General features: G+C 38.8%; 1 protein-coding gene across 1 annotated transcript in view; it reads right to left on the bottom strand.

Annotated features, from left to right (window-relative positions):
* The window catches only part of ATE1 (arginyltransferase 1), a 179,894-nt gene that overhangs the window by 103,910 nt on the left and 49,743 nt on the right, over positions 1-26,241 (bottom strand). The window contains exon 8 of the mRNA XM_011930249.1: positions 15,654-15,686. Coding sequence (XP_011785639.1) covers positions 15,654-15,686 — 33 coding nt within the window. The remainder of the gene's footprint in view (positions 1-15,653; positions 15,687-26,241) is intronic.

The raw sequence follows: 26,241 nt of genomic DNA, 5'->3' as shown, positions 1-26,241 counted from the left end.
GAAACGCTCATTGGAGCATTTCAGATTTTAGATTTTCAGGCTTGATATGCTCAACCAGTAAGTATAATGAAAATATTCCAAAATCTGAAAAAATCCAAAATCCGAAACACTTTGCTTCCAGGCATTTCAGATATGGAATACTTAATGTGTAATTATTAAACAGAACAGATAAGGAATACTCAACTTATTGTTAAAAAATAGGTGGTAGAAAGATTATCTGAAAAGAGTTATTGGGTGCCTTAGTCTATCCAGGCTGCTATAACAAGATACCTTGCACTGGGCAGTTTATAAACAATAGAAATACATTGTGCACAGTTCTCGAGGCTGGGAAGTGCAAGTTCAAGTCACCAACAGATTCGATGTCTGGTGAAGGTTTGTTACTCATAAATGATGCCTTCTGTGATGGTAGGGGAAGGTAGCTCCCTTCAACCACTTTTAAAAGGGCACATAATCCCATTATTTAGGGGAGAGCACATATAACGTAATCACTCTCCAAAAGGCCTCACCTCTTAGAATACTATGACACTGAGCATTAGGTTCTAACATAAACATTTTGGGGGAATACCGACATTCAGACTATAGCACTGAGTATTCTTTCAGTGAAGCTCTAGGCTTGATTTTCTATTGACTGGGTTATTTTACAACTCTGCAGGTGCAGAGGTTAACTTGTAGATTTCTGTTGGGGGGGGACGGGAACAAATAAGCCCAACAGTTATGGTTTACCACCATGAAAGACAATAACCAGTTGTTTTTATCTAATCTAGCAATCTCATCTCAATCTCCTATTAAATCACATGCATATATCTTAATATCTGTACATACTCTTAAATGCTCTTCGTACCAGTTTTAATGCCTTACTGGTTTTGCACTAATTGAGTCAATATGTGGCATGTGTTCATCCTCTCTATTTGCATGAAGGTCACAATTTTACCTTTTTAAAAATTATAATCAGCACTTCTGGAGGTCATCCATTGAGAAGCTCAAGTAGACTTGATGGAGCTAAGTAAATGAGAAACACACCTCACAGTCTGTTAAGCCTAACACATCTTTTCTTTGGCTCCCAAAGAGATGCCCATGCAGCCATAAAGCTCCAACTTTGATGTTTCTCCATGTATTTTTCTCCTTCTCCACTAAGTTTGTGCCTTTGTGTTTCTGGTTCACTCATGACCAATACATTATCCCCAGTGATGGTAGTAATGAGAAAGGAAAAAAAAAACGGTCAGGCAGACAGGATGCGTCTTTGGTAAAACTCCTTTAAACACAGAAACACCCTGAAAAATCAAGCTGCAGGCACAAATAGAGCAACGTGGGGAAAACTCAGGCTGCAGCTGCACAGGTAAGAAAGCAAGGCCCAACATAGAAGCCTTTGTTCTTGATGTAATCCATGGGCTCCCAGGAAAAAGCTTCCTCCGCTTTTCAGGCATGTACATGGTGGGTTCCATGGGAACTTGCATGGGGAGGGGTGGACCTTACCCAAAACATGCCACAGTTGCACAACCAAGAGAAGTGGTACTTTGTGCTTGCCTAAAGACATGCCCACAGGTGCACAGATTAAGGGGAGTTACACACACAGCTTCACAGGTAAGGGAAGTTACACAAACAGCTACAGAGATGAGGGGTGATTCTTACAAAAGCTTTCGTATTCAACTATAAAAATGGCAACCCTCTCCCAGGTCCCCTCTCTGCTGTGGACAGCTTTTTTCTTTTGCTTATTAAACTTTCACTCCAATCTCACTCTATGTCCATGCTCCTTAATTTTCTTGGTCATGAGACAAAGAACTCCAGGTATGACCTCAGATGACAAGACTTAAACGTGGTGCACTGGCAAGACTGCAACAGTAATAGGTGGGTTTCATTTATGGTCTCTGTTGGATGGATGACAGAAACCTATTCTCTGTTGGATGACAGATGACGGAGAATCTGGTTTGTTAGTCCTTTTGCCTGACTATTTGTATATTTGTGAGTTAATTAATTAAGGAGAACAGCTCCTGTGAGATCTGAAACGATTAGTTTCTGTGTTTACTTGTGATCTATGGCTAAAGTTGTAGAACTGAAGCAAAAACCCTTCTACATGTTTGTGCATCTATAATTTGAAAAAGCCATTATTTCTCATTGTGCATGAAGTATTTTCCTACCTCCAGAGAGTATTAATAAATTACATGTTACAGTTCTTAAACAGAAGAGCTCTGTAAAATTGATTTACAAAGATAAGAAAGCATGTATATAAATTATTCTCCAAATTCACAGAAACTAAAGAAACTCTTAACAGAAACTGCTAGCTTAGAAACATTTTTAAGAATCCAAGTATAGGTCAGGCGTGGTAGCTCACACCCATAATCTCAGCACTTTGAAAGGCTGAGGTAGGTGGATCACCTAAGGTTGGGAGTTCAAGACCAGCCTGGCCAACATGGTGAAACCCTGGTCTCTACTGAAAATACAAAAATTAGCCAGGCATGGTGGTGGGCACCTGTAATACCAGCTACTTGGGAGGCTGAGGCAGGAGAATTGCTTTTACCCTGGAGGAGGAGGCTGCAGTGAGCCGAGATCACGCTACAGCACTCCAGCCTGGGTGACAGAGCCAGACTCTGTCTCAAAAAGATAATAGTAATAATACAGACATACGTTGCAGGTACTATGGGTTTTGTTCCAGACCACTGCAATAAAGTAAATATCACAATAAGGCAAATAACATAAATTTTTTGGTTTTCCAATGAATACTGTTTACACTATGCTGTAGTCTATTATGTGTGCAATAGCACATCTAAATATAATATATATATATATGTTGATTTAAAAATATTTCAGTGCCAAAAAATGGTGTTGGAAAAATGACACCAGCAGACTTGTTCAACATAGGATTGCCACAAACCTATTCATAAAAAACAGCGTATCTGAGAAATGCAATGAAGCATAACAAAATGAAGGATGCCTATATAGGGGTTGGTTTCTAATGAGAATAGTTCAACTGAACTTCCAAAACTACTCATTGGTTTACTAATCAAAAAAGCTAACATCATACCTCTGTAATGCTGAAGATTTTGAAAAATGTAAGTTTGTGTTCAACTAAATAATAATTCTGATAAACATTGTTTAAACATTTTTTATTTATAGTATAATATCCATAAAATTTATTTGAACTACTTTATTTTCATTGTTTACTTCACTTTGGGGTTTTTTAAATTTCAACTTTTATTTTAGATTCAGAGAGTACAGAGGCAGGTTTGTTACACGGGTATATTGTATGACACTAAGGTTTGGGATACAAATGGTCCCAACACCCAGGTAGTAAGCATAGTACCCAACAGTTAGTTTTTCAACCCTTGCCCCACTTCCCTTCTTTATATCATAGCCTCCAGCGTCTACTGTTCCCATCTTTAAGTCCATGTGTACCCAAGGTTTAGCTCCCACTTAAAAGCAAGAACATGTGGATTTCTGATTTTGTGTTGGTATGCTTAGGAAAATGGTCTCTGGCTGCATCCATGTTGCTGCAAGGGACATCATTTTGTTCTTTGTTATGGCTGCATAGTATTCCATGGTGTATATGTACTATACTTTCTTTATCCACTCCACCTTTGATGGGCTAGTTCAGCCACTGTGGAAAGCAGTGTAGAGATTTCTCAAAGGACTAAAACTAGTATTTGACCCAGCAATCCCATTATTGGGCATATACCCAAAGGAAAAAAAATTGTTCCGCCAAAAAGACACAGTCACTCATACATTCATCATAGCTCTATTCACAACGGCAAAGAAACAGAATCAACCTAGGTACCCATTTTAACAATTTGTAAGTGTACAGTTTAGTGTCATCAAGTACATTCACATTATCATGTAACTATCCACGCAATCCATCATTTTTTTGATCATCCCAGGCAGAAACTATGTACCCATCAAATACTTAACTTTCCATTCTCTCCTCTCCGCAGCCCCTGGCAACTATCATTCCACTTTCTATCTCTAGCCAGTTGACTACTCTATGTACCTCATGTAAGTAGATCATATAATATTTGTCCTTTTGTTACTGGCTTATTGCACTTAGCATAATGTTGTCAAGGTTCATCCAGCATGGGAATTTGAGAATTTCCCTCCTTTTTTAAGGCTGAATAATATTCCATCATCTCTATATACCATTTTGCTTATCCATTCATCCACTGATGAATACTTGGGTTGCTTCTAACTTTGGCTACTGTGGATGATGCTGCTCTGAACACTGCTATATTGTTCAAGTCCCTATTTTTTTGTGTGTGTATATATGCACAAGTGGAATTGCTGGATGACGTGGTAATTCTACTTTTAATGTTTTGAGGAATTGTTATACATCTTTCCACTGCAGCTGTACCATTTCATGTTCCCACCAGCAATGCACAAGAGCTCCAATTTCTCTACACCATGCCAACACTTACTGTTTTCCATTTTTTTGATGATAGTCCACCTAATAGGTATGAAGTAATATCTCATTTTGGTTTTGCTTTGTGTTTCCCCTCGTGATGCTGAACAAATGACAAACATTTTTATATATTTTGGTTTGGGTTGGCTTACCATAATTTTGAAGATCCTTAGGTAATTTTAAAACGTAAATTAATCTAAATCAACAACTTATCTTTGGATACCTGAATAGTTTCTTTCTTTTTTGTTTTTTTTGAGACGGAGTCTCACTCTGTCGCCCAGGCTGGAGTGCAGTGGCCGGATCTCAGCTCACTGCAAGCTCCGCCTCCCGGGTTTACGCCATTCTCCTTCCTCAGCCTCCCGAGTAGCTGGGACCACAGGCGCCCGCCACCTCACCCGGCTAGATTTTTGTATTTTTTAGTAGAGACAGGGTTTCACCAGGTTAGCCAGGATGGTCTCGATCTCCTGACCTTGTGATCCGCCCATCTCGGCCTCCCAAAGTGCTGGGATTACAGGCTTGAGCCACCGCGCCCGGCCCCTGAATAGTTTCTAAGTAGGAACAAACACTAAAACAATGACCATAATTAGAAGTTTACCTACTTTTCCTTATTATTTATGTATATATACTACAGAATAGCTACATCTTTGGGGTCTGTCAATAAACATGCTCATCGTTGTCACTTTAAAATGTACATAAGAAGGTATAAAAGGGATATGTAAGGGCCTGGTGTGGCAGCTCATGCCTGTAATCCCAGCACTTTGGGAGGCCAAGGCGGGTAGATCACCTGAGGTCAGGAGTTCGAGACCAGTCTGACCAACATGGAGAAACCCCGTCTCTACTAAAAATACAAAATTAGTCAGGCATGGTGGTGCATGCCTGTAATCCCAGCTACTCGGGAGGCTGAGGCTGGAGAATAGCTTGAACCTGGGAGGTGGGGGATGCAGTGAGCTGAGATCGTGCCATTACACTCCTCCAGCCTGGGCAACAAGAGCAAAACTCCATCTCCAAAAAAAAAGAAAGAAAAAAAGGGTCTGTAAGAAAGTTGTGAAATCTGTGACATTTACAAACTTTCTCAGTCTGTTATAATGCTCATATAAAACAGTTACTTCTCAATGAGCTACCCCCCCAGTTCTCCCTATGAAAGAAAATGTATTATTTTCTTAAGAGATGTAATTAATATGGATGGTTCAGGCCATATTAAGGGCAAAAATAAGAGACATACATTTGTGTAAGTAGAGTAATGGTGTAAGACTTGATTTTTAGGCTAGGCGTGGTGGCTCATGCCTGTAATCACAACACTATGGGAGGCCAAGGTGGGTGGATCACTTGAGGTCGGGAGTTCAAGACCAACTGGCCCACATGGTGAAACTCTGTCTCTACTAAAAATACAAAAATTAGCAGGGCATGGTGGCAGGTGCCTGTAATCCCAGCTATTCGGAACGCTGAGGCAGTTGAATCACATGAATCTGGGAGGCGGAGGTTGCAGCGAGCAAGATCGTGCCACTGCACTCCAGCCTGGGTGGGCGACAGAGTGAGACTCCATCTCAAAAAATAAAAAATAATTTTTTAAAAAAAGACTTGCTTTTTAAGGAAAATGTGAGTAGGATTATTCCAAAGTGGCAGCTTATTACAGAACAAAACAGCATACTGTAGACAAAACTTGAGAAAGTATAGTAAGGTTGGGGAAGTGAATTTTATTGGCTTTGGTCATAATATCTAAGAATAAGAAAACGGTATAATACGTGTTAACATGTTGGCTAAGTTCACTTAGTTTTGAGGGAGCTCTTTATCTGGAATACTCTTACTCTGTAAGTGAGAAAAGGAAGGGTCCGGGTGACTAAAGGGCTTGCCCAAGGTTACAAAGCCAATTTAGGGGAATGGTAGGAAAGACCAACGCCTGAAATTCCCACCTCTCAGTTCAGTGTCTGTCTCGCTGGACACTGCTTCCGCAGTCCACCATGCCAACACACAATCACAGTGTATCAACGTGCTCTCGTCAACATGAGAGGTGAGAGATTGTAGCTACTTACTAAACCAAAGAATGAACAAAGAAATGTATTTCTCAATGACGTCATTCTTTGAATTTAAATGTCTCCATGAAAGCAAAAAGGTTTACCCCGACATTCACAACTTAATACTAGAAGCAATGAAATAAAAATTTTAAAGAAACCTTACCAAGCTTATGTAATTGAGAAAGGAAGTACAGTAAATGTTTTTAATAAGGTGGACAGAAATAAGAAATTTACTTCTGCATTTTTACTGCAGAACAAATAGATAAATATCAGGATGTTGTTATTTATTTTCTTTACTTTGATATTTCCTTTTATTTTAAATCCTAATTCTCCAACAAAAAGACTTGTAGTGAGGCACTGTCAAAAAGGCTAAGTAACAGAATCCCAAACTTCTCAATTCTACAGGTCAATGTTTATTAAGCACTCCAGTAAGCACCTGAGAATCCAGAGTAACTATCCTTACGTGAGCCCTTACCTAACGTCAGTTCAAGACTCCTGCTTTTACAATATTTCTTAGGAGGGAAAAAAATACATCCCAGAGTGACAACCCCGACTGGGAACTCAATGACTGCCAACATCAAACAAGACTGACGTCGCCATGGAAACTAATCCACCCCAGGATTTGCTATTCAAACATTTTCTGAAGCATTCATGCACATCTAATGGGCAATGAAAATTGTCAAGGCAGATGACCCTAATTTTCAACACAACTGAAAGGTGCTTGCAGCAACACCACTACTTGCTAAAGGAAGACCGACCCAGCCAAAAGATGTCTTGAATGCCTTGGATTTTAAGATGCCTATACTAATCCAAGCCCCAAGCAGGAAAATCTTCAGCCAGGAAACTCCTGGCATTTTGTTATTTAATGTTTAGTTTTCTATTCTAAGTGTACTTTCTTTTATTCTCAGAATCAACTTTGGTACATTTATCATATGGGACTGGTTTCTAGGAAAAGAATTCCAGTTGATATCATGAGATATACGGCTGCAACTTACATTGACTCAATTATCAGGTCATATCCAAAAACTAACTGAAGTACCGTAAGCCCTCATGACTACAGTAACAACAACAATGTACTCCTATTTTCTGTTTTTGCCCAATGGATCAAGTCACAGCCTAGCTTTCCACTTCTGATTCAATTCAGTACCAAGAGCAGAGTGCCAATTATTCTCTGAAGATGTCTAGTCCCCCGAGTAGTTACCTCTTTGTTCCCTGGGCCTGGCTCTTTAAACACAGCTGAGCCTCCCAGGCCTCAGACCAGAAAGCAGGTAAAAGCTTCCCCCAATTCACCAGCTCAGCCCTCTTCCTAGCCTTATCTCCACTACTCTTGAATTTGGGCCAGCTCTCTGGATATTTTATTTTCGGTGTTCTCCTCATTCAGTAAAATTAACTCCCTTCCTCAGCTTAACAACTCAACCTTTTGCCCACCTCGTCCCTTTATTGCTGCCTCTACAAGCTACGTACAGGACCCAGTTTTGAGTAACAGCCATTCCTTCTGAATTCTAGCCATTGGAGAGACCTTGATATCTACAGCTACTCCAAGCAATGATACTTCATACACTGACAGACTCAAGAGATGGTTAGGTTCCCATGGTTCTTTCTTTTCTTTCTTTGGGGTGCAGTGATGTGATCAAGGCTTGAACTCCTGGGCTCAGGTGATCCTCCTACCTCAGCCTCCAGAATTGCTGGGACAGGCACACACTACCACAACTGACTAATTTTTTTAATTTTTTTTTTTTTTTTTTTTTTTTTTGTAGAGACGTGGTTTTGCCATGTTGCCCAGGCTGGTCTCAAACTCCTGAGCTCAAGTGATCTACCTGTCTCAGCCTCCCGAAGTGCTGAGATTACAAGCATGAGCTAACACGCCAGGCCTCTTTTCTTCCTAACAGCCAAACAAATACTACTGAGATAGGAAACCTGTAGGACTTATTTGCCGGTCCCAACAGAACGAAATGAAAAAACCAGCAGGAACCAGCAGATGGCATCAAAAGTGTCCTCTAGTTGCCCTTGCTGTTCATTGGCATAAGACACTCCCACCAGTGCCATGACAGTTTACAAAGAGCACGGCAACACCCGGAAGTTACTGCCCCCTTTCCAGAGATTTCTGAATAATGCACTCCTTAATTTGCATGCAATTAAAGGGGGGTATACATATGGCTAGCCAATACCCCATGCACTGCTACTCTTGAGCATACTGTGTTGTAGTGTTGTTCATGCCTCCTATTTTACTTCTAATTTCCTATCTAAATGTTCTATCAATTACTGAGAAAGTTGTCCCGAAGTCTCCAACTACTACACTTCTCCCTTCAGTTCTATTAGCTTCTATTTCTTGTTATCTTGAGGCTCTGTTAATTTCAAATTACTGCATATTCATTTGATGAACTGACCTTTTTATTGCCATGAAATGTCACTCTTTCTTCCATCTTTGCCCTGAAATCTACTTTGTGGTGTTGTTGTTGTTGTTGTTGTTGTTGTTTTGACACACAGTCTCTTTCTGTTGCCTAGGCTGGAGCGTAGTGGCACAATCTCAGCTCACTGCAACCTTCGCCTCCCGGGTTCAAGCGATTCTCCTGCCTTAGCCTGCCGAGTAGCTGGGATTACAGGCACTCGCCACCACACCCGGCTAATTTTTGTATTTTTAGTTGAGACAGGGTTTCACCATATTGGCCAGGCTGGTCTTGGAACTCCTGATCTTGTGATCTGCCTGTCTCGACCTCCCAAAGTGCTGGGATTGCAGGCGTGAGCCACCACGCCCGGCCGCCCTGAAGTCTACTTTGATAAGAATACAGTCACTCTGACTTAAAATTCTTAATTTTTAAATTTATTTCATTTTTATTTTTAGAGATGTGGTATTACTCTGTTGCCCTGGCTGAACTGCAGTGGTGCAATCATAGCTCACTGCAGCCTCAAACTTCAAGGCTGAAATGATCTTCCCACCTCCGTCTCTCTCACAGCCTCCATCTCTCTCACAGCGGGGACTATAGGCACACGCCACTATGCCCAGCTAATATTTTTGTTTTTCTTTTAGAGATGGGGGTTCTCATTATGTCGCCCTGGCTGGTTTCAAACTTCTAGGTTCAAGTGATCCTCCTGCCTCAGCCTCCTGAGTTGCTAGGATCAGGCATGAGCCAGCTTTCCTAGGATAAGTATTTGTATAGTAGTGTTTTACTCTAGTCTTTTACTTTTAACCCATCCATGTCTTCGTATTTAAGATGGATGTTGATTTTTTCCTTTTACCTAGCCTGACAATCTCTGATTTGTAATTGGAATGTTTCAATCTGCCCTAATAGTATAGTCACTGGCCACATGTGGTCACTTAGCCTTAAGTTAACTCAAATTTTAAAAATTTAAAATTCAGTTCCCAAAAAGCTCATTAGTTAATGTATGACAGCAGTCCCTAACCTTTTTGGCACCAGGGACTGGTTTCGTGGAAGACAATTTTTCTATGGACAAGGGTCAGAGGGGAGAAGGGGAAGGTGTAGGGATGAAACTGTTCCAAGTCAGATCATCAGGCATTAGAGTCTCATAAGCAGCACGCAATCTAGCTCCCTCACATGGGCAGTTCACAATGGGGTTCACGCTCCTATGAGAATCTAATACCACCCCAGATCTGACAGGAAGTGGAGCTCAGGCAGCAACGCTCGCTCACTCGCTGCTCACCTGCTGAGTGTCGCAGTTCCTAACAGGCCACAGACCAGTACCGGTCTCAGTCTGGGAACTGGGGACCCCTGATGTATGACCACTGGCTAGTGTTGAACGTGCAGACGTTCAGAAACAGAAATTACCACGAAGCAGAGTTTTCACTTAGACCATTTGTATTTAGTACCATCATAATCAGTAGGGTTGAATTTAATTAGGCCATCTTGCTATTTGTTCTATCTGTCCCACGTTTTTTGTTCCCTTTTTCTTATCTTTTGTTAGACTGAAAACATTTTATCATTAAATTGGCTTATTAACAATACCTCTTTGTACTTTTTTTTTCTAAGGCTTTTCTAGGGATACGGTTTTCAACAGGGAGCTATTTTGTCCCCCTAGGGACATTTAGCAAAGTCTGGAGACATTTTGTTGCAACTCAGGGGGGTGGGTCCTACTGGCATCTAGTGAGCAGAAGCCAGAGATGCTAAGCTTCCCATAATGTGCAGGACAGCTCCTCACAGCAAAGAATTATCCAGCCCAAGATGCTGATAGTACCAAGGTTGAGAAACCCTGCTCTGGGGCTTACTAAATACTCCCTAACTAATCACTGTCTTCTTTCAAATACTATCATATCACTTCATGTAATGTTAGAATCTTAACCACATTCTACTTCCTTCCTATCTTGTGATTACTGTCACATACTAGTAGCTGTGATATTGAGCACCTACCTAGTCTACCTCTCTGGGTTCAGTTTTCTTCATAAGAAAATTGGGAATATCTACCTCATTGACATTCTGTAAGAATTAAAATAAGGAGAGTGGAAAGCACAGTACCTACACTAGAGGTGCTAACTTATCAGTAAGCTACTATCCTATTAATACAGACAATTTTGAAATGAAGGAACAGAAGGACCCACCTGAAGAGAAACCTAGGTGACCTACATTCACACCTGGTTTAACTTTTGTTATAAATGCCTCTCCTATAGCTCTCTACCTACAAAAGTGACAATGAGACTGTGCCCTACTGGACTGGCTGGCAAAGTTTGACTCAGAAGAGAAATTCAAGAATCTTTTGGGCTCTGATATATAATCCCTTTTATTTACCTACATTTAATTGAAGACATCTGTAAGTAGTGCCACACAAAACGTAATTCAGACTTAGAAATGTCAATAAAAATGTCTGTTAAGGCCAGGGTCCAGTGTAAGCCTAGCAGGGGAGTACATATCAGCAGCTACAGAGCCACCCGAAATTAGGGATCTAATGGAAATATGTTGCCTGACTTGACGAGGTGATAAAAGCTCTTTTCCCATAAAGCTTAATGAGCTCTATTAGTCTTCAGCTTACAGGAATGTAAAAGGGTCAGCCCCACAGAGGGAAGTAACTGACTCTCCACATATGGTCCATTCAAATGACAACATATCAAATTACTGATATAATGACTATAACCTGACAATTTCATTAGATTCATGTGGCAGTTAACTGTTTAGGACTTACAACAACGGGACATGGTTCACTCATAGTAGTCGTTGTGGAGAAAGTGAAGTTTAAAGTCAGCTTTGTTTTCAACTGCAACTCTCATGTATTTTACTATCTCTGCCAGAATAATTTGACTTCTATTCAAAATTAAAGAAGGTGCTGGGTATAGACCATATTTGTAATTTTCCTTCTCCAGCTAAGTCATAAGCTTAATGGCAAAATTAAACATTCAGAGACTCCCAACACTCTCCTGCCTTGCCTTTGCTTTGGCTCTCAGGCGCTATGTGGTGGCAAAGGAACAGCAGCCCCCGGCTTAGTGCTGCTGGTGAAGTCTTAACGGTAGCTGCCACTAACTTAAGCCCTCAAGTGGCCCCTGTGGAACTGCAAACTAGAAAAATACCAACAGAAAGCCCGCAAAATATTTCCCATCAAGAAAGGAAACTTACATTGGTCATCTTTAATTTTGATTTTTCTTCCTCTCCAATGTTATAAACCCAGTAATAAAAAAGATAATTAACCAAGGTAAATACCACTCCAGATCATTAAGTGATGAAAGCAGACAGAAACTATCATTAAACTCTGGATACTTTCCCTTCTACTTTTCACCAAAGATTGAAGCTTCCACACATATATTCCCAATACTTAACAAGAGTAGCAATATGTAATTTAAAAGTATATATTTGTGACCGGGCACAGTGGCTCACACCTGTAATCCTAGTACTTTGGGAGGACGAGGAGGGTGGATCACTTGAGGTCAGGAGTTCAAGACCAGCCTGGCCAATATGGTGAAACCCATCTCTACTAAAAATACAAAAACTAGCCGGGCATGGTGGCAGGCGCCTGTAATCCCAGCTACTTGGGGGGCTCAGGCAGGAGAATTGCTTCAAATGGAAGGCAGAGGCTGCAATGTGCTGAGATCATGCCATTGCACTCTGGCCTGGGTGACAGAGCGAGACTCTGTATCAAAATATATATATATATGTATACTTTATATACTCTAGTTGCAGCTAGTGTACTCTAGGTACACTCCAGGACCTATCTATAACTGAGAGCATCCAAAGATTACAAAGGACAAAGCTCTCAATCTTAAGTAGCTACAATCTAACTGGGAAGACAGACTGTTAACCTTATTAAAATGTAAATATTGGAACTTGTCTACTTTCAGCTGAGTCCTGCCAAATTATAGATGAAAGACTGCTACTCTCAGTCTCAGTCCCACAAAATTCATTCATTCATTTGTTCATTCACTCATTCAACAAATACTTATTGACTCAGTGCCTACTGTGTTCTACTTATACTAAGCATGGAAACGAGAAAACAAGAAAAACAGGGTCCTCTCTCAAAGAGCTTACATCTGAGAGACGTCAACTGTTAAGATTTACTGAGAAGCATCTTTGCCATTGGTGAGTAACAGCCTTAAATTGCTACTTGCCCCAGTAAAGTGGACATCAAGCTCAAGCCTCCTTATTGGTCCCTGTATAGGAAAGCCAACCCAGCCTAACTGCCTTCTGCTAAAAACCCTTATTCCTGTTCATTCCTCTAAGCTTTTGCTAAAATGAGAGCACAGCATTACACATTATCAACATTATCTCATCTAAGTTCCTGCCAGCCCCTTTTTTCCAAGGTTAGATGCTGTTTCCACATCAAATCAAAGAGACTCCCCTGATGTACATCTGTCAAACACTGATTACAAGAAGCATTACCAAAAAGCTACCAATGCACCTCTACCTACTGTGGGCCCTTCACTGGAAGAGTAAAGGATAAAACAACACTTTGTAGTTGTTAACATTTTGTGCATCTCCTTTCTACTTTTCTGTGCACTTAAACTGTTTTCAAACTGAGATCTGCATGTATAATTTTGCATCATGCTTTTACCTCTCAATATATCAAATGTATTTTATATGTGTTATTCATCAATATATACTCATGAACACATATTCATAATCTCCATTTTAATGGTTGTAGGGTGGTCTATCATATGGCTGTGTCATAATTTATTTGACCTGTTCCTGTTGTACACTTAGATTGTTTACAGTTTTTTACCGTTATAAATAATGCTGTCATAAATATTTTTATGCAAGTTTTGTCCCCATCTTTGATGAACTCTCTGACAGTGATTCTTGGAATGCAATTACTCCACCACAGGTATGAATGTATATAAAGCTTTTAGTGTATGTGACCAAACTGCTTCCTAGAAAGGATGAAGTTTATAAACATCCCATCTCATTATATCTTGTCAAGCATTCACTTAAAAAATAAGATATCTTGATAGGTTAAAAAAAAATTGTAGATCACTGTCATTTTAAACTGCATTTCTTTTACTATTAATAGGATTAAACATTTAAAACACATTTATTACCATTTGCATTTTATCTTATCAATTACCTGATAAAAATCCAACCAAATTTTATGAAAAAGAAATTCATATTGCTTCTAAAAGATCATTACATCAAGTATAACCTTTTCATCATACTTTACCCAAGTTACCTTTTAGCTACATTTGTTTTCATGTACAAAATTATGAGTCTTTACATAATCAAATTAATTTTTTCACTCTTTGTTTTTTGATACTTTCCATTGCTTTTGAAGTGAGAAAGTGCTTCCATAACTATAGAGCAGGCTATAAAACTTACATTGTCTTCAACTTTTTTATGGTTTGGTTTTCGCTTTACACCTAACTCTTAATTAAAATTCTATCTGCCAGACACTGTGCTCAGTGTTTGCCACAGATCATCTCACTTAATTTTAATATCCCTGTAAGTATTATTATCTCCGTTTTTAGATCAGGAAAAAGGGCTCAGGAGTCAATGACTTGCCCGTGGGCTACTTAGGCCTCTCTCATTTCAAAGCCTAGGCTCTTTCCACTATACCATTCTGCTTCCCCGTTGATCCTGGATACTTAGACAATGTGACCAAGCCTGGATGGGACTACCCCCACCGGTCTGGTCCATTTCTCCTGGTGACCACTCAAGCTGGCTACCACACGTTTTCAATGTGCCACTATGGGCCACACCACATTATCAGCAGTAATAATCTCAATAATCAAATAAACAAAACGTTATAAAAGCAGAAATGGTCTCAGAAAGGACACGGTATTGAAGCTCAACCCTAAAGAGGAATATGATTTGAACAAGTTGAGAATGGGAAAAGCATAAAATGAAATAAACAATAGGCACAAAGGGAAGGACAAGTGCAAGGCAAGGAACAGAGTCTCATCGCGTGGAGCTGAAGCCTAAGAGGAGAACACAAAATAGTGCCATGATGTAACTAGCATAGTTTATAACTGCTCCCATTTCCATCACCTCATCTGAGAGGTAGGAATTATTATTTGCATTTAAAAGATAAGAAAAATGAGGCTCAGGGCAGTTGTGATTTACCCAATGTCACATGGTTAGTAAGTGAAGGCAAGCTCTTACCCGGTTTTGGTTCTAAGTCCCACTACCTCTTCACATAACTCTGCTTCCACCCTTTCTCTACTTTCTTTTCCAAGTCTCGATGATCATCTACAAGTTTTTCTGCAACTGCAGCTCATAATGATATCTAGTTCTCTAAATATCTAATAGTTTTTTCTTTATCTCACAATTTTATCACTGGATTCTCAGTTTTACACTGAAAACCATGACGAGGATTAAATGAAAAAGTGAATGAAGAACCCAGAATATTGCCTTGTTATAATAGCAGCTCAATAATTTTGCTCTTCTCTTGTCAATTCATGGATTTTAAAGTGCTCTCTCTAACTGAAACTTCCTTGAAGACAGCCTTTGCCTCCGATTTTTCCAGCTTTATTTTAATACCATGGCAATTTATAGAACGTAAGGCTGCTGTTAAATAAACAGGAGTAATGACGATACAACAAGGCTCTTTAAAATAAAGGACTGATTTCTCTCTACTTATTGAGAAATAAAATATACTTAAAAAGAGGCAATAACCTGTCATGAAGGTGAACTGCTACTGATACAACTTCTAGAAACTTTTATCCAAAAAAAAAAAAGGCCTGCAGTAACTCACTCCATTACTGTTATTGAAGAATATATGTGTCACACCAAAATGAGCACTCCTAAATTGTCAAATAAATGCCTAATGAAAGATGTCAATATGGTGTTCAATTACCAATTCTAATATTAAGGTCAGTGAGTAACTCTTACCTCCAAGGGTGAACTGCAAAGGAATCTTGTGAACTGCAGAGTCAAATTTGAACAGAATCCATTTCATCCAGTAAATAGACAGCAAAAACAAACACAGAGAAAAAGAAAAAATTACTATACAATTTTCCAGTAAATCCACTTAAAGTGAACCCAAAGATTATAGAAAATTCATGTGTCCATAAAATTCATCCAGAGAATAGAAAGGTTCAACCTAGTCCATAGGAGGCACCTGACTACTTGAATTCCTTTCAATAAACATTCTTAAAACTCTGTATAAAAGCACATAAAGTACAACAAATCAGTCCTAAAATAGTTTGTTTAAATTTTATCTCACAACTCCTACATAATAAAAACAACTTTCAAGGAAAAAAATCAGCAATCTTCCTGACCCTAAATTTGACAGGCAAAGTTGAATAAATGCCAAGAGAAGATATAAACCAATGAGGAGACCAAGAAAAGGGGAGAGGAAAGACCAAGAGAGAGGTCAGGTGAGTGAGAATGAGAAGGTGAGGTTTTAGCTCCACAATCTGGCATCTCATGTGTGGTCTTTACCCTGTTCTGATCTTTCTCTTTTCTCAGTCCCATATCCCCTTCCTTCCTTCCTTCCTCCTCTCTCCCTTTCTCCCTTCTCTCTCACCTTTCTCTTTCTTTTTATGACACACATAGAGGAATATAGAATATCACCTGAAACTAAATGCTATATGATCAGCATTTAAACAAACAGATTATAGAGGGGGACAGAAACAAATGACAAAGCAAATTGTAGGATACCTCTGAAATGAGGACTGTCACATAACTTCATGCATACACATGATGGTAAATCATAATGTTTTCAGAGATGTTATTTACAGATTCAACATTTCAAATCCTTTGAGATTTACTGTAATAACACCCAAATAATACACACTCTTGATCTTTCTAAATGCAAATTAACTACAATAAAACACAATGACAGGCCTGTTTCCAAGCACTCATGAACTTCCTCTCCACAACAAAGCTAGTACTCACAGGGAATACAAATAACTTGTATTCTCTTTTAGAGTTACACATTGAAATACTTATCAATGAAATTATAAGATATCTGGGATTCCCTTCATGATCATTGGAGAAGTAGGGAGAAAAGTAAAATGTAGTAGTATAAAATAAAAAGACTAGCTGGGTGGGGTGGCCCATGCCTGTAATCCCAGCACTTTGGGAGGCCAAGGCGGGTGGATCACCTGAGGGAGGTCAGGAGTTCGACACGAGCCTGGCCAACATGGTGAAACCCTGTCTCTGCTAAAAATACAAAAATTGGGCCGGGCGCGGTGGCTCAAGCCTGTAATCCCAGCACTTTGGGAGGCCGAGACGGGCGGATCACGAGGTCAGGAGATCGAGACCATCCTGGCTAACACGGTGAAACCCCGTCTCTACTAAAAATACAAAAACCAGCCGGGCGAGGTGGCGGGCGCCTGTAGTCCCAGCTACTCTGGAGGCTGAGGCAGGAGAATGGCGTAAACCCGGGAGGCGGAGCTTGCAGTGAGCTGAGATAGGGCCACTGCACTCCAGTCCGGGCGACAGAGCGAGACTCCGTCTCAAAAAAAAAAAAAAATACAAAAATTAGCTGTGTGTGGTAGCGGGCGCCTATAATTCAAGCTACTTGGGAGGCTGAGGCGGGAGAATTGCTAGAACCTGGTAGGTGGAAGTTGTAGTGAGCCAAGATCGCGCCACTGCACTCCAGCCTGGGCAACAAGGGCGAGACTCCGTCCCAAAAATATAAAACAACTAGACATGATATTAAATAAGTGAGGACAAGAGATTAGGGTTCATCACCTGATTCTACCTACTTTGTAAATGTTTAAGGTGTTCTATAACAAAGTTTTAAAAAGAAATCACACACCCCCACCAAAAACACTAAATATATTCTTAGAATATCACTAATGCATACCAAAGCCATTCAATTAAATAGTATCATTTAGGCCCTAGTTGACAGTATATCAAAATGTAAACACTTCAGTAGGAAGCAAAAAAAAAAAAAAGGAGAGAAAAGAAAAAATTTTTCTTAATTTATATATCATATGCAGTTTGATTACATTAACTCTTAAGGTAACTTTCTGAAAGTGCAAAGTATACCAAAATTTTAAGATTTCTTAATGCTGACATGAAGCAATTAATTTTATTGAAATTTAAAATGCAAGCTTTGTGGTCTTGGATTCTTTCATTGTAGCCCAACCTGAGACAATCTCTACCCTTCCTCCCAAGAATAAAAAGTGCCAGTTCAAAGCCTAGCCAGTTTTAACAGTGGAGAAAAATGAGGCATGGTAAATTTTGATTTTAAAATCAGAAATTTGATACTGAAGGGTTCTACGCTTTTCCCCAAAAGTGAATGTTAACGTTATACACAAACTTTTGAATCTATAAGCAAGTCATGTTCAGTAGTAATCGATGCATTAATTAGGATGGAAGTTACTTTAAATAACAATGAAGACAAGAATATAAATGCTGTCTATAAAAACTAACGTCTCCTTGAAGCTCCAACAATTTGTACACATTTTTGGCATGTGTATATGTCCAACATTTGTGTCACAGCTTTTTCAAAACAGACCTAAAAAATTCTCACCCTGCTTGAAGCCGCCAAAATGTGAAATACATAAGTAAAAGTTTTCAAACCTGAAGCAGTAAAAACAGAATAACAAATCACAAGACACACATTGACACTCCTATTCCCACGACATGAAAAAGATTTCAAAAAATGCCATCTCTCTATTAGTGCATCAGTAAAACCCATTGTTTTTTCATGTTTCACTTCAGTTAATTACTTAGTAAATTCTTTCATAATGAAACTGTACATATTATATTCAGTAGAAATGGTAATACTTTGAAAAAACATTACTTAGTAAATTCTTTCATAATGAAACTGTACATATTATATTCAGTAGAAATGGTAATACTTTGAAAAAACAATTATAAAAAATGAGACTGCAAAATACATTTTCTATATACACTGCAATTGAAAGTAGAAATAGATTTCCTTAACAATCACTATCATGATGTCTGATCAGTATTAAAAAGGACTGTGGCTCAATTTTGCTATGAACCTAAAACTACTAAAAAGTAAAGTCTATTAAAAAAAAAAAAAGACTATGGCCGCACACAGATGGTAGGACACATTAGTATCACTTGTCTGATAGGACTATATTAATAGGACTACTTAATAATAAATAATGGGTAAAGTTAGTAGTTAAAAGAAAGATCCTTTTCAAAATATTTAGGCGTAATATTGAAAAAATAAAAACTATAATATGTTTTACAAAATATCTGATTCTGCAGATGGGCATACAATTTTATCATTCCAATAACAATCAGAGGTTAACACAGCCATATTCTTTATCTCCCTATGTACCCACTTTTAAAGATTACTTTCAGGAAGTCTCTTGATTTAACATAGTTGAATAAAGGAATAACTTGCATATTTGGCTTTTTAAACTTAACAGCTAAGATTCCTGTTCATAACAATATTAGTAACACTATTAATTTGATTCACTTGATAAAATTTATAAAAATTCTAAATGCCAATTATTCTGTCAGGTCTTGAATTTTTTTTAAAAACGTAAGAATTATGGTCTATATTTAGAATCCAGGCATAAAAGGCATCAGTATCATTTTTGAAATCCTTTAGGCCTCTAAAAAGAAAAAGGATACACACAGACAGCGTTCACGCTCCACAGCTTCTTACTGACCTTGCTTTTCTTGAAGTATGCTCACTTACCAAGCCTGGTACCATTTTTCTATTCATCATCCGTAGCTTGACTCATAACATAATCCTTTCTCATTCCCTCCAAAGAAGCACTTAATGCTTACCAAAATTTTCTAAACCATTTTCCAAGTGCACAAAATTGTAGTTAGACCTCCTATTAGTTACAATCAGTAAGTTCTTTTTCTAAGTACAGGAGCGGTGGGAATAAGGACCAAAGAAAATACGCTGCTAATTTTGTCAAAAGATCCTAGCAATTTGGATGTAATGACTTCCTTTTTGGTGAGTTAAAAAAAAAAAAAGGTCCCAGAAAAATAATTATTATTTTCTCTTGTAATATAAACTATTCAACAGATAATTCAAGCCACTTTGTTCCTGAAATGTCTTATCTGTTTAATAAGTAACCATGGTTAAATTCCTATCTTTTAAAGAAAAAGGAAACACTCAACACCAAAAGGCAAATTTTACAAAGATAAATCACATTTTTTTTCCTAACCCAAGGAACATCACTGAGGTGTGTCTCTATTTGCCAAAGTGAAATTCCAAATCTTATAACTAGTCATATCAATTATCCAAAATTTCTTTACACTAACAATATATACTTCTGGTTGTATTTCCTGGGCCTTTCACTTGTTGTACTCTACTTCCACCTACTGTACTATAATTTATCAGGGGACAGGGCTGATTATTTTAGGTTATAATCTAATAAAACCTTTATTTAAAAATTTTGCAATTATCAATCTAAATTACACCTCAATGTAAAATACTAAGTTCTTCTATTAGGAATTTGGAAGCCTTAACTCAGTTACGACTATAAATTATGTTAACATAAATAACATTTTAGACTCCCTGCCCATCCCTGTTCAATTACTGGCACACATTTACACTATAAATAACTGGTAGTTCTAAGACAGTGTAAAACTAGGTTTTATGTCAAGAATGTCTCTGATAAATCTACAACGCTAAGAAATTAATTTGACTGCACAAAAGAAAAAAGTTTTATTGTTTCACATTTCATTGAGACAAATAAAACCTTCAAAGCAGCCAAAAGACACAGCTAGCGCCCATTTAAAAAGTCACCAAAAGAATGAGAATTAAATCTGTATTTAACAAGGAGTAGAAACTAAGGTTTGAGAAGATCTTATTTAACCTATTAGTGGGGAGTAAAAAGGGCAGATTCAGGTAATTCCCTAAATTCGTTTTTTATAGCTATTCTCTGTCCCAGTTGTAAGCAATGTACCTGAAAGGGCTGTTTGTGCTACCTCTTCTGATTACACTCGGCACCTTAGACATTAAGCTTCAAAACATCTTAAAAGATGACAACAAGGCCAGGTGCGGTGGCTCACGCCTGTAATCCCAGCACTTTGGGAGGCCAAGGCAGGCGGCATGAGGTCAGGAGATCAAGACCATCTTGGCTAACACAGTGAAACCCCATCTCTACTAAAAAATACAAAAAATTAGCCAGGCGTGGTGGTGGGTGCCTGTAGTCCCAGCTACTCGGGAGGCTGAGGCAGGAGAATGGAATGAACCCAGAAGGTGGAGCTCGCAGTGAGTCGAGATCGAGCCACTGCACTCCAGCCTGGGCGACAGAGCGAGACTCCATCTCGGAAAAAAAAAGACAACAAAAATCTTATTTACACTCTAACATAGTTAAACCTTTGTCTTCTGAAGCATTAAATCTCCTTTATTGCCCGAGGATTAGAATCTTACTAGGTCTACCCACTTGAGTTATTTAGGCCTTGGGGTTGGGGTTTGTTTGTTTTTTGTTGTTGCTGTTTTTGAGACAAAGTCTCATTCTTGTCCCCCGGGCTGGAGTGCAATGGCATGACCTCGGGTCGCTGCAACTTCCACCTCTCAGGTTCAAGCGATTCTCCTGCCTCAGCCTCCCAAGTAGCTGGGATCACAGGCGCCTGCCACCACCCCCGGCTAATTTTTGTATTTTTAGTAGAGACGGGGTTTCACCATGTTGTCCAGGCTGATCACGAACTCCTGACCTCAGGTGATCCACCCACCTCAGCCTCCCAAAGTGCTGGGATTACAGGCGTGAGACACCGTGCCCAGCCGGGCCTTGGTTTTTGATGTGCAAAAGGATTTCAGCCAACCCACCTTCCCCAGGTGGTATCCTGTGGTATGGCAGGCTCCTAAGACACTCTCTAAAAAACGATTCCATGGCCACGTAAGTTTGGGAAATGCTCTTACTATATATTGGCCTCACCTTCCCTTCCTCCTTACCTTAGTGAATTGGAGGCTACACTGATATATTAAAGGCTCTGCACATTCCTGTATTTATAGAACAAAAAACTCTTCTACTTCAGCCTCAGTCAAGTGCTTCCCAAAGTTACATGCCTAGAGATTTTTGTTTTTAATCTCATATAATATCTATTAACATTCCACAGAATCCATTTTCCACAAAGCTCATTTTAGGCAACACTGGTCCCTACCAGTTCTAACTTGTTTTCCTCAATCTGTACTTACTAGAATTGCTCACTGAAAACACTCAGTGTGGCGCTCTCAAAAATGGCAGAAAATCCAAACTAACTATCAATGAATTATTCACCCTCTTTTTCCCCCGTTTAAGAGTTCTGGTCCCTACCCAATAATATTCCTGGTGATATTATGGGCAAATGCTCAAAGCAATGCCACAGATGTACTATAATAAAATGCCTCTTGAAAAATTCTAGTATCTGCCCAGAATCACAAAAGCCCATAAAACACTAATATACAGAGCTAGTTATAAATGTTTTGCTCTAAATGTTGATTTCAAAGTTTGCTAACACATATCCTAATTAATGAGCTACTTCAATAAATATCCTTTTACTATTTTTTGCAGTTTTCTCCCTAATTTCTAACAGCAACAGGGATTTGGGTTGTAGTTATGTTATTCACTAATATCCACCTCTTATGTCCACTACAATAATCATCATATATTTTATAAATAGTAGAAATGGTGGCTCTATATTTATTAACACCAATGATATCCATATAAACTTGCTAAAATGTCATTTATTTACTACCTTCAAGCCTAGTTTGTTTCTAAAATTAAACTGTTAGGCCGGGCTCGGTGGCTCAAACCTGTAATCCCAGCACTTTGGGAGGCCGAGACGGGCAGATCACGAGGTCAGGAGATCGAGACCATCCTGGCTAACACGGTGAAACCCCGTCTCTACTAAAAAAAAATACAAAAAACTAGCCGGGCAAGGTGGCGGGCGCCTGTAATCCCAGCTACTCTGGAGGCTGAGGCAGGAGAATGGCGTGAACCCGGGAGGCGGAGCTTGCAGTGAGCCGAGATCGCGCCACTGCACTCCAGCCTCCTGGGTGACAGAGCGAGACTCCGTCTCAAAAAATAATAATAATAAATAAAAAATAAATAAAATTAAACTGTTAAGTTTGCAATATGAATCTATAAAATTCAGATAAGAGTATAACAATTCTTTATCTTAAAGAGCTATACTCAAAAAGAATGGAATCTTTAAAAATTGTGTTGCTTTTCAACATTATCAGCAGCAAACAAAATCACCATAACACAGTTCATATAAAAACACAAAGAAGAACAGGTTCTTGGCAAAGTCATCAAACAGAACACCCACCAAAGAAAGACTCCGGTGCTGGTGGCATTCTGTGCTGATTTCAGAATCCTCTGCTCCTCTAACAGGAAGATTATTTGCCATAGGACCCTAATGACCTAAGGCCTATGTGTTAATTGCATTAAATACCAGCACAAAATACTAAAACATCTCATAAGAAGTATGGAAATAATTTTACAAGTATATTTAAGAGAAAAAACACCTTCTAGTTTTTGAAAGTAAACACTGAGGCCGAAATTTTATACAAGAGAAATCTTTAAATCAGTTGCTGACATTCTTGATCTACAAGCTGAGTGTTTAGAAATGTACCAAAACTCAAAGGCTTTCAATATTAGATTCTTCCAAAATAATATTTTCCTAGGTATGGAGTATAGTTATTTCCAAGTTGGGAAAAGATATTTAGGAAAATACATATATATCTCAAAAGACTCATATCAGAGAGTACAGAGAACTGTCTCAGTCAATAAGGAAAAAACACAAGAACCCAACTTTAAAAAGGTAGGGGGGCAAACTCTTAAAGACTTAACAAAACGGAACATATTCAAATGGCCAATAAATACATAAAAAGTTCCCTATTTAGACATCAGCAAACAGCAAATTAAAACCCCAATACAAATACTACCATCCACCCACCAGAAAGGCTAAAACTAAAGCATCAGACAACGCCGTATATTGATGAGGATGTGGGACAACGAGCATGTTTATATGGTACAAGCACTCTGGAAAACTGGCCACATTTCTATGAATGCTGAAGATGTTTACCCCATGGCTGAGCAGTGTAACCCCCAGGTATATATCTAAGACAAATTAGTGTTATGTCCATCAGAAGATACGTACAAGAATGTTCACGGCAACTTTATTCATAACAGGCAAAAGCTGTCAACAACACATATGCCCAGCAATAATAGATTAATAAATAGTGCTGTATCCACACAATGCAATACTACATAGCACTGAAAGAAAACTGCTGCTACATGCCACATGGATTTCACACAGAATGTTAAGTAAGACAGGAGAGTGTATGCTGTATGATAAATTTATATGAAGCTAAAGGACAGGCAGAATTAATCTACACTCATAGAAGGGTAGTTAACCTCTGGGTAGCAAAATACTGACTGGGAAGGGCCATCAGGGAGCCTTCTAGCATGAAAGCTGAAAATGTTCTCTCTTAATCTGAGCAGTGACTATAAGAGCATATACTTAAGTAAAAATTTGGCCAGGCGTGTTGGCTCATACCCGTAATCCCAGCACTTTCGGAGGCCAAGGCAGGCAGACTGCTTGAGGCCAGGAGTTCGAGACCAGCCTGGTCAACATGGCAAAATCCCGTGTCCACTAAAAATACAAAAATTAGCTGGGCATGGTAGTACACTCCTGGAATCCCAGCTTCCTGGGAGGCTGAAGTACGAGAACTGCCTGAACTCAGGAGGCAGAGGTTGCAGTGAGCTGATATCATGCCACTGTGCTCCAGCCTGGGCAACAGAGCGCGACTGTGCCTCAAAAAAAAAAAATCAACAAGCTATACACCTAAGATTTATGCACTTTACTACACTATAAACTTAAAAATTAATTTTAAAAAATGAAATAAAAAGAAGAAAAAACTGTACCGTTCCACCTGGGGATTTTTCCTAAAATCAGTGAAAGCATACAATTTGATAGCTAAGATATATCTTAGCAATTATCTAGTCCACCTCTTTTACATACTGAGATCCAAAATTGTTACATTACCATCAGAACCTCAAAACCTTTTCCAATCTATGGTTCCCCTTCATTATACCAAGGACTTAACAACACCATTAATCAGAACTCAACAAGAAAGCAATAAAATCCAGAGATACCAACAAGAAGAGTCTCAGCTTAACTAAAATAACACTAAAATAAGGTGACAAATAGTTGTTTAGATAACAAGAAAAGAGTAAGTCTACAACCAAATACACAATTTTACAATACTGAAAAATTCAGCTAACAAATGGCAAAAAGCATAGGTAGGGATTTTTTTAAAAAAACTTTCACAAGCAACAGAAATCATCAAGACGACAGATGCCACCATGACTTGTGTTCCTGCCTCGTCAGGGTCCCAGAAGTGTTTTGAAAACATCAGGTATTCTCCCATCTACCTGAAATGTACTTCCCTCAGCTATGCACAAAGTGCATGCTCTCTAGAGAGGTGTCTTGTCAAAGAGCTTCCCTTACCTGAGCCTCTTCCTGATATCCTTATCTATTCTCATCTTCCACCACACTGTCCCTCACTCTATCCCTTCACATATCTAGCACACATTACTCTGGCACTATATTGCATATTTATTATTTATCTTCCTCTCTAGCACATAGTCTCCCTGAGGGCAAGAACTTTATCTTGTTCCCTATTCTACATCTTCAGTCCAAAACAACGCCTGGCACAAAGCAGAGACTCAAATATTTGCTACTTAAATGTCTACATGCATTCAGCTACTTGTGAATTCAATGAATAAATGCATCCATTCATTTGTGAATGGGAGTAATTCATCAATGGGTAAATGAATATTCACAATCGTTTCTTTCTCCCATGTCTCTTCACAGCCCCTGGATACTCTACAGAATTAAGTCATCTGGTCATGGAGAGATTCCATAAACAGAGAAGCAGTCACCATAAGGAAGACCCAGTAATGCTGAAGTAAAAACCTGTCCCCTTCTTGTTAGACCTTCTTAGGAACATCCAAGTCCTCCAAGCACTAGCTTCCTGCAGAAAAACTTCCAGCACATACCATTTGTAAGGAGCAAGGAATACATACCAAGAAATATGGAGAATAAAACTAGGTATCACTGAAACTACACTAAACTAGGCAAAATCATTCAAATTAACCTTCAAAAATTGGATGTCTTCCAAAAATCCAAATAACATAAATTAGGGATAAATAGAAAATACCACAAAACCAAGAAATCAAAATTAGCAGGAAACCACAATAAAGACAAAATTTGTTTTTAATGCCATCTGGTCAAAGTAATAAAAATGGAATATGTTATTAGCTATTTGATTATTAAGAATGACTATATTAACATAAACATATTGATAATGGTTACACGTACTGCTTGCATAACTTACCAGACCAATTGATTTAAAGGAAGTTTGAAAATGCCCACATCTTGTCAGGTACATGTATTTCTAATAATTTTTAACATTTTAACATCAATGCAATGCTATGAAAAGACACATAGGCTGGGCGCAGTGGCTCACGCCTGTAATTCCAGCACTTTGGGAGGCCGAGGCGGGCGGATCATGAGGTCAGGAGATCAAGAC

The sequence above is a fragment of the Colobus angolensis genome, unplaced genomic scaffold (genome assembly GCF_000951035.1).
Source record: "Colobus angolensis palliatus isolate OR3802 unplaced genomic scaffold, Cang.pa_1.0 Scaffold85, whole genome shotgun sequence".
NCBI lineage: Eukaryota > Metazoa > Chordata > Mammalia > Primates > Cercopithecidae > Colobus > Colobus angolensis.
The sequence above is the reverse complement of the archived record's forward strand: the minus strand, read 5'-3'. Positions and strand labels throughout refer to the sequence as shown.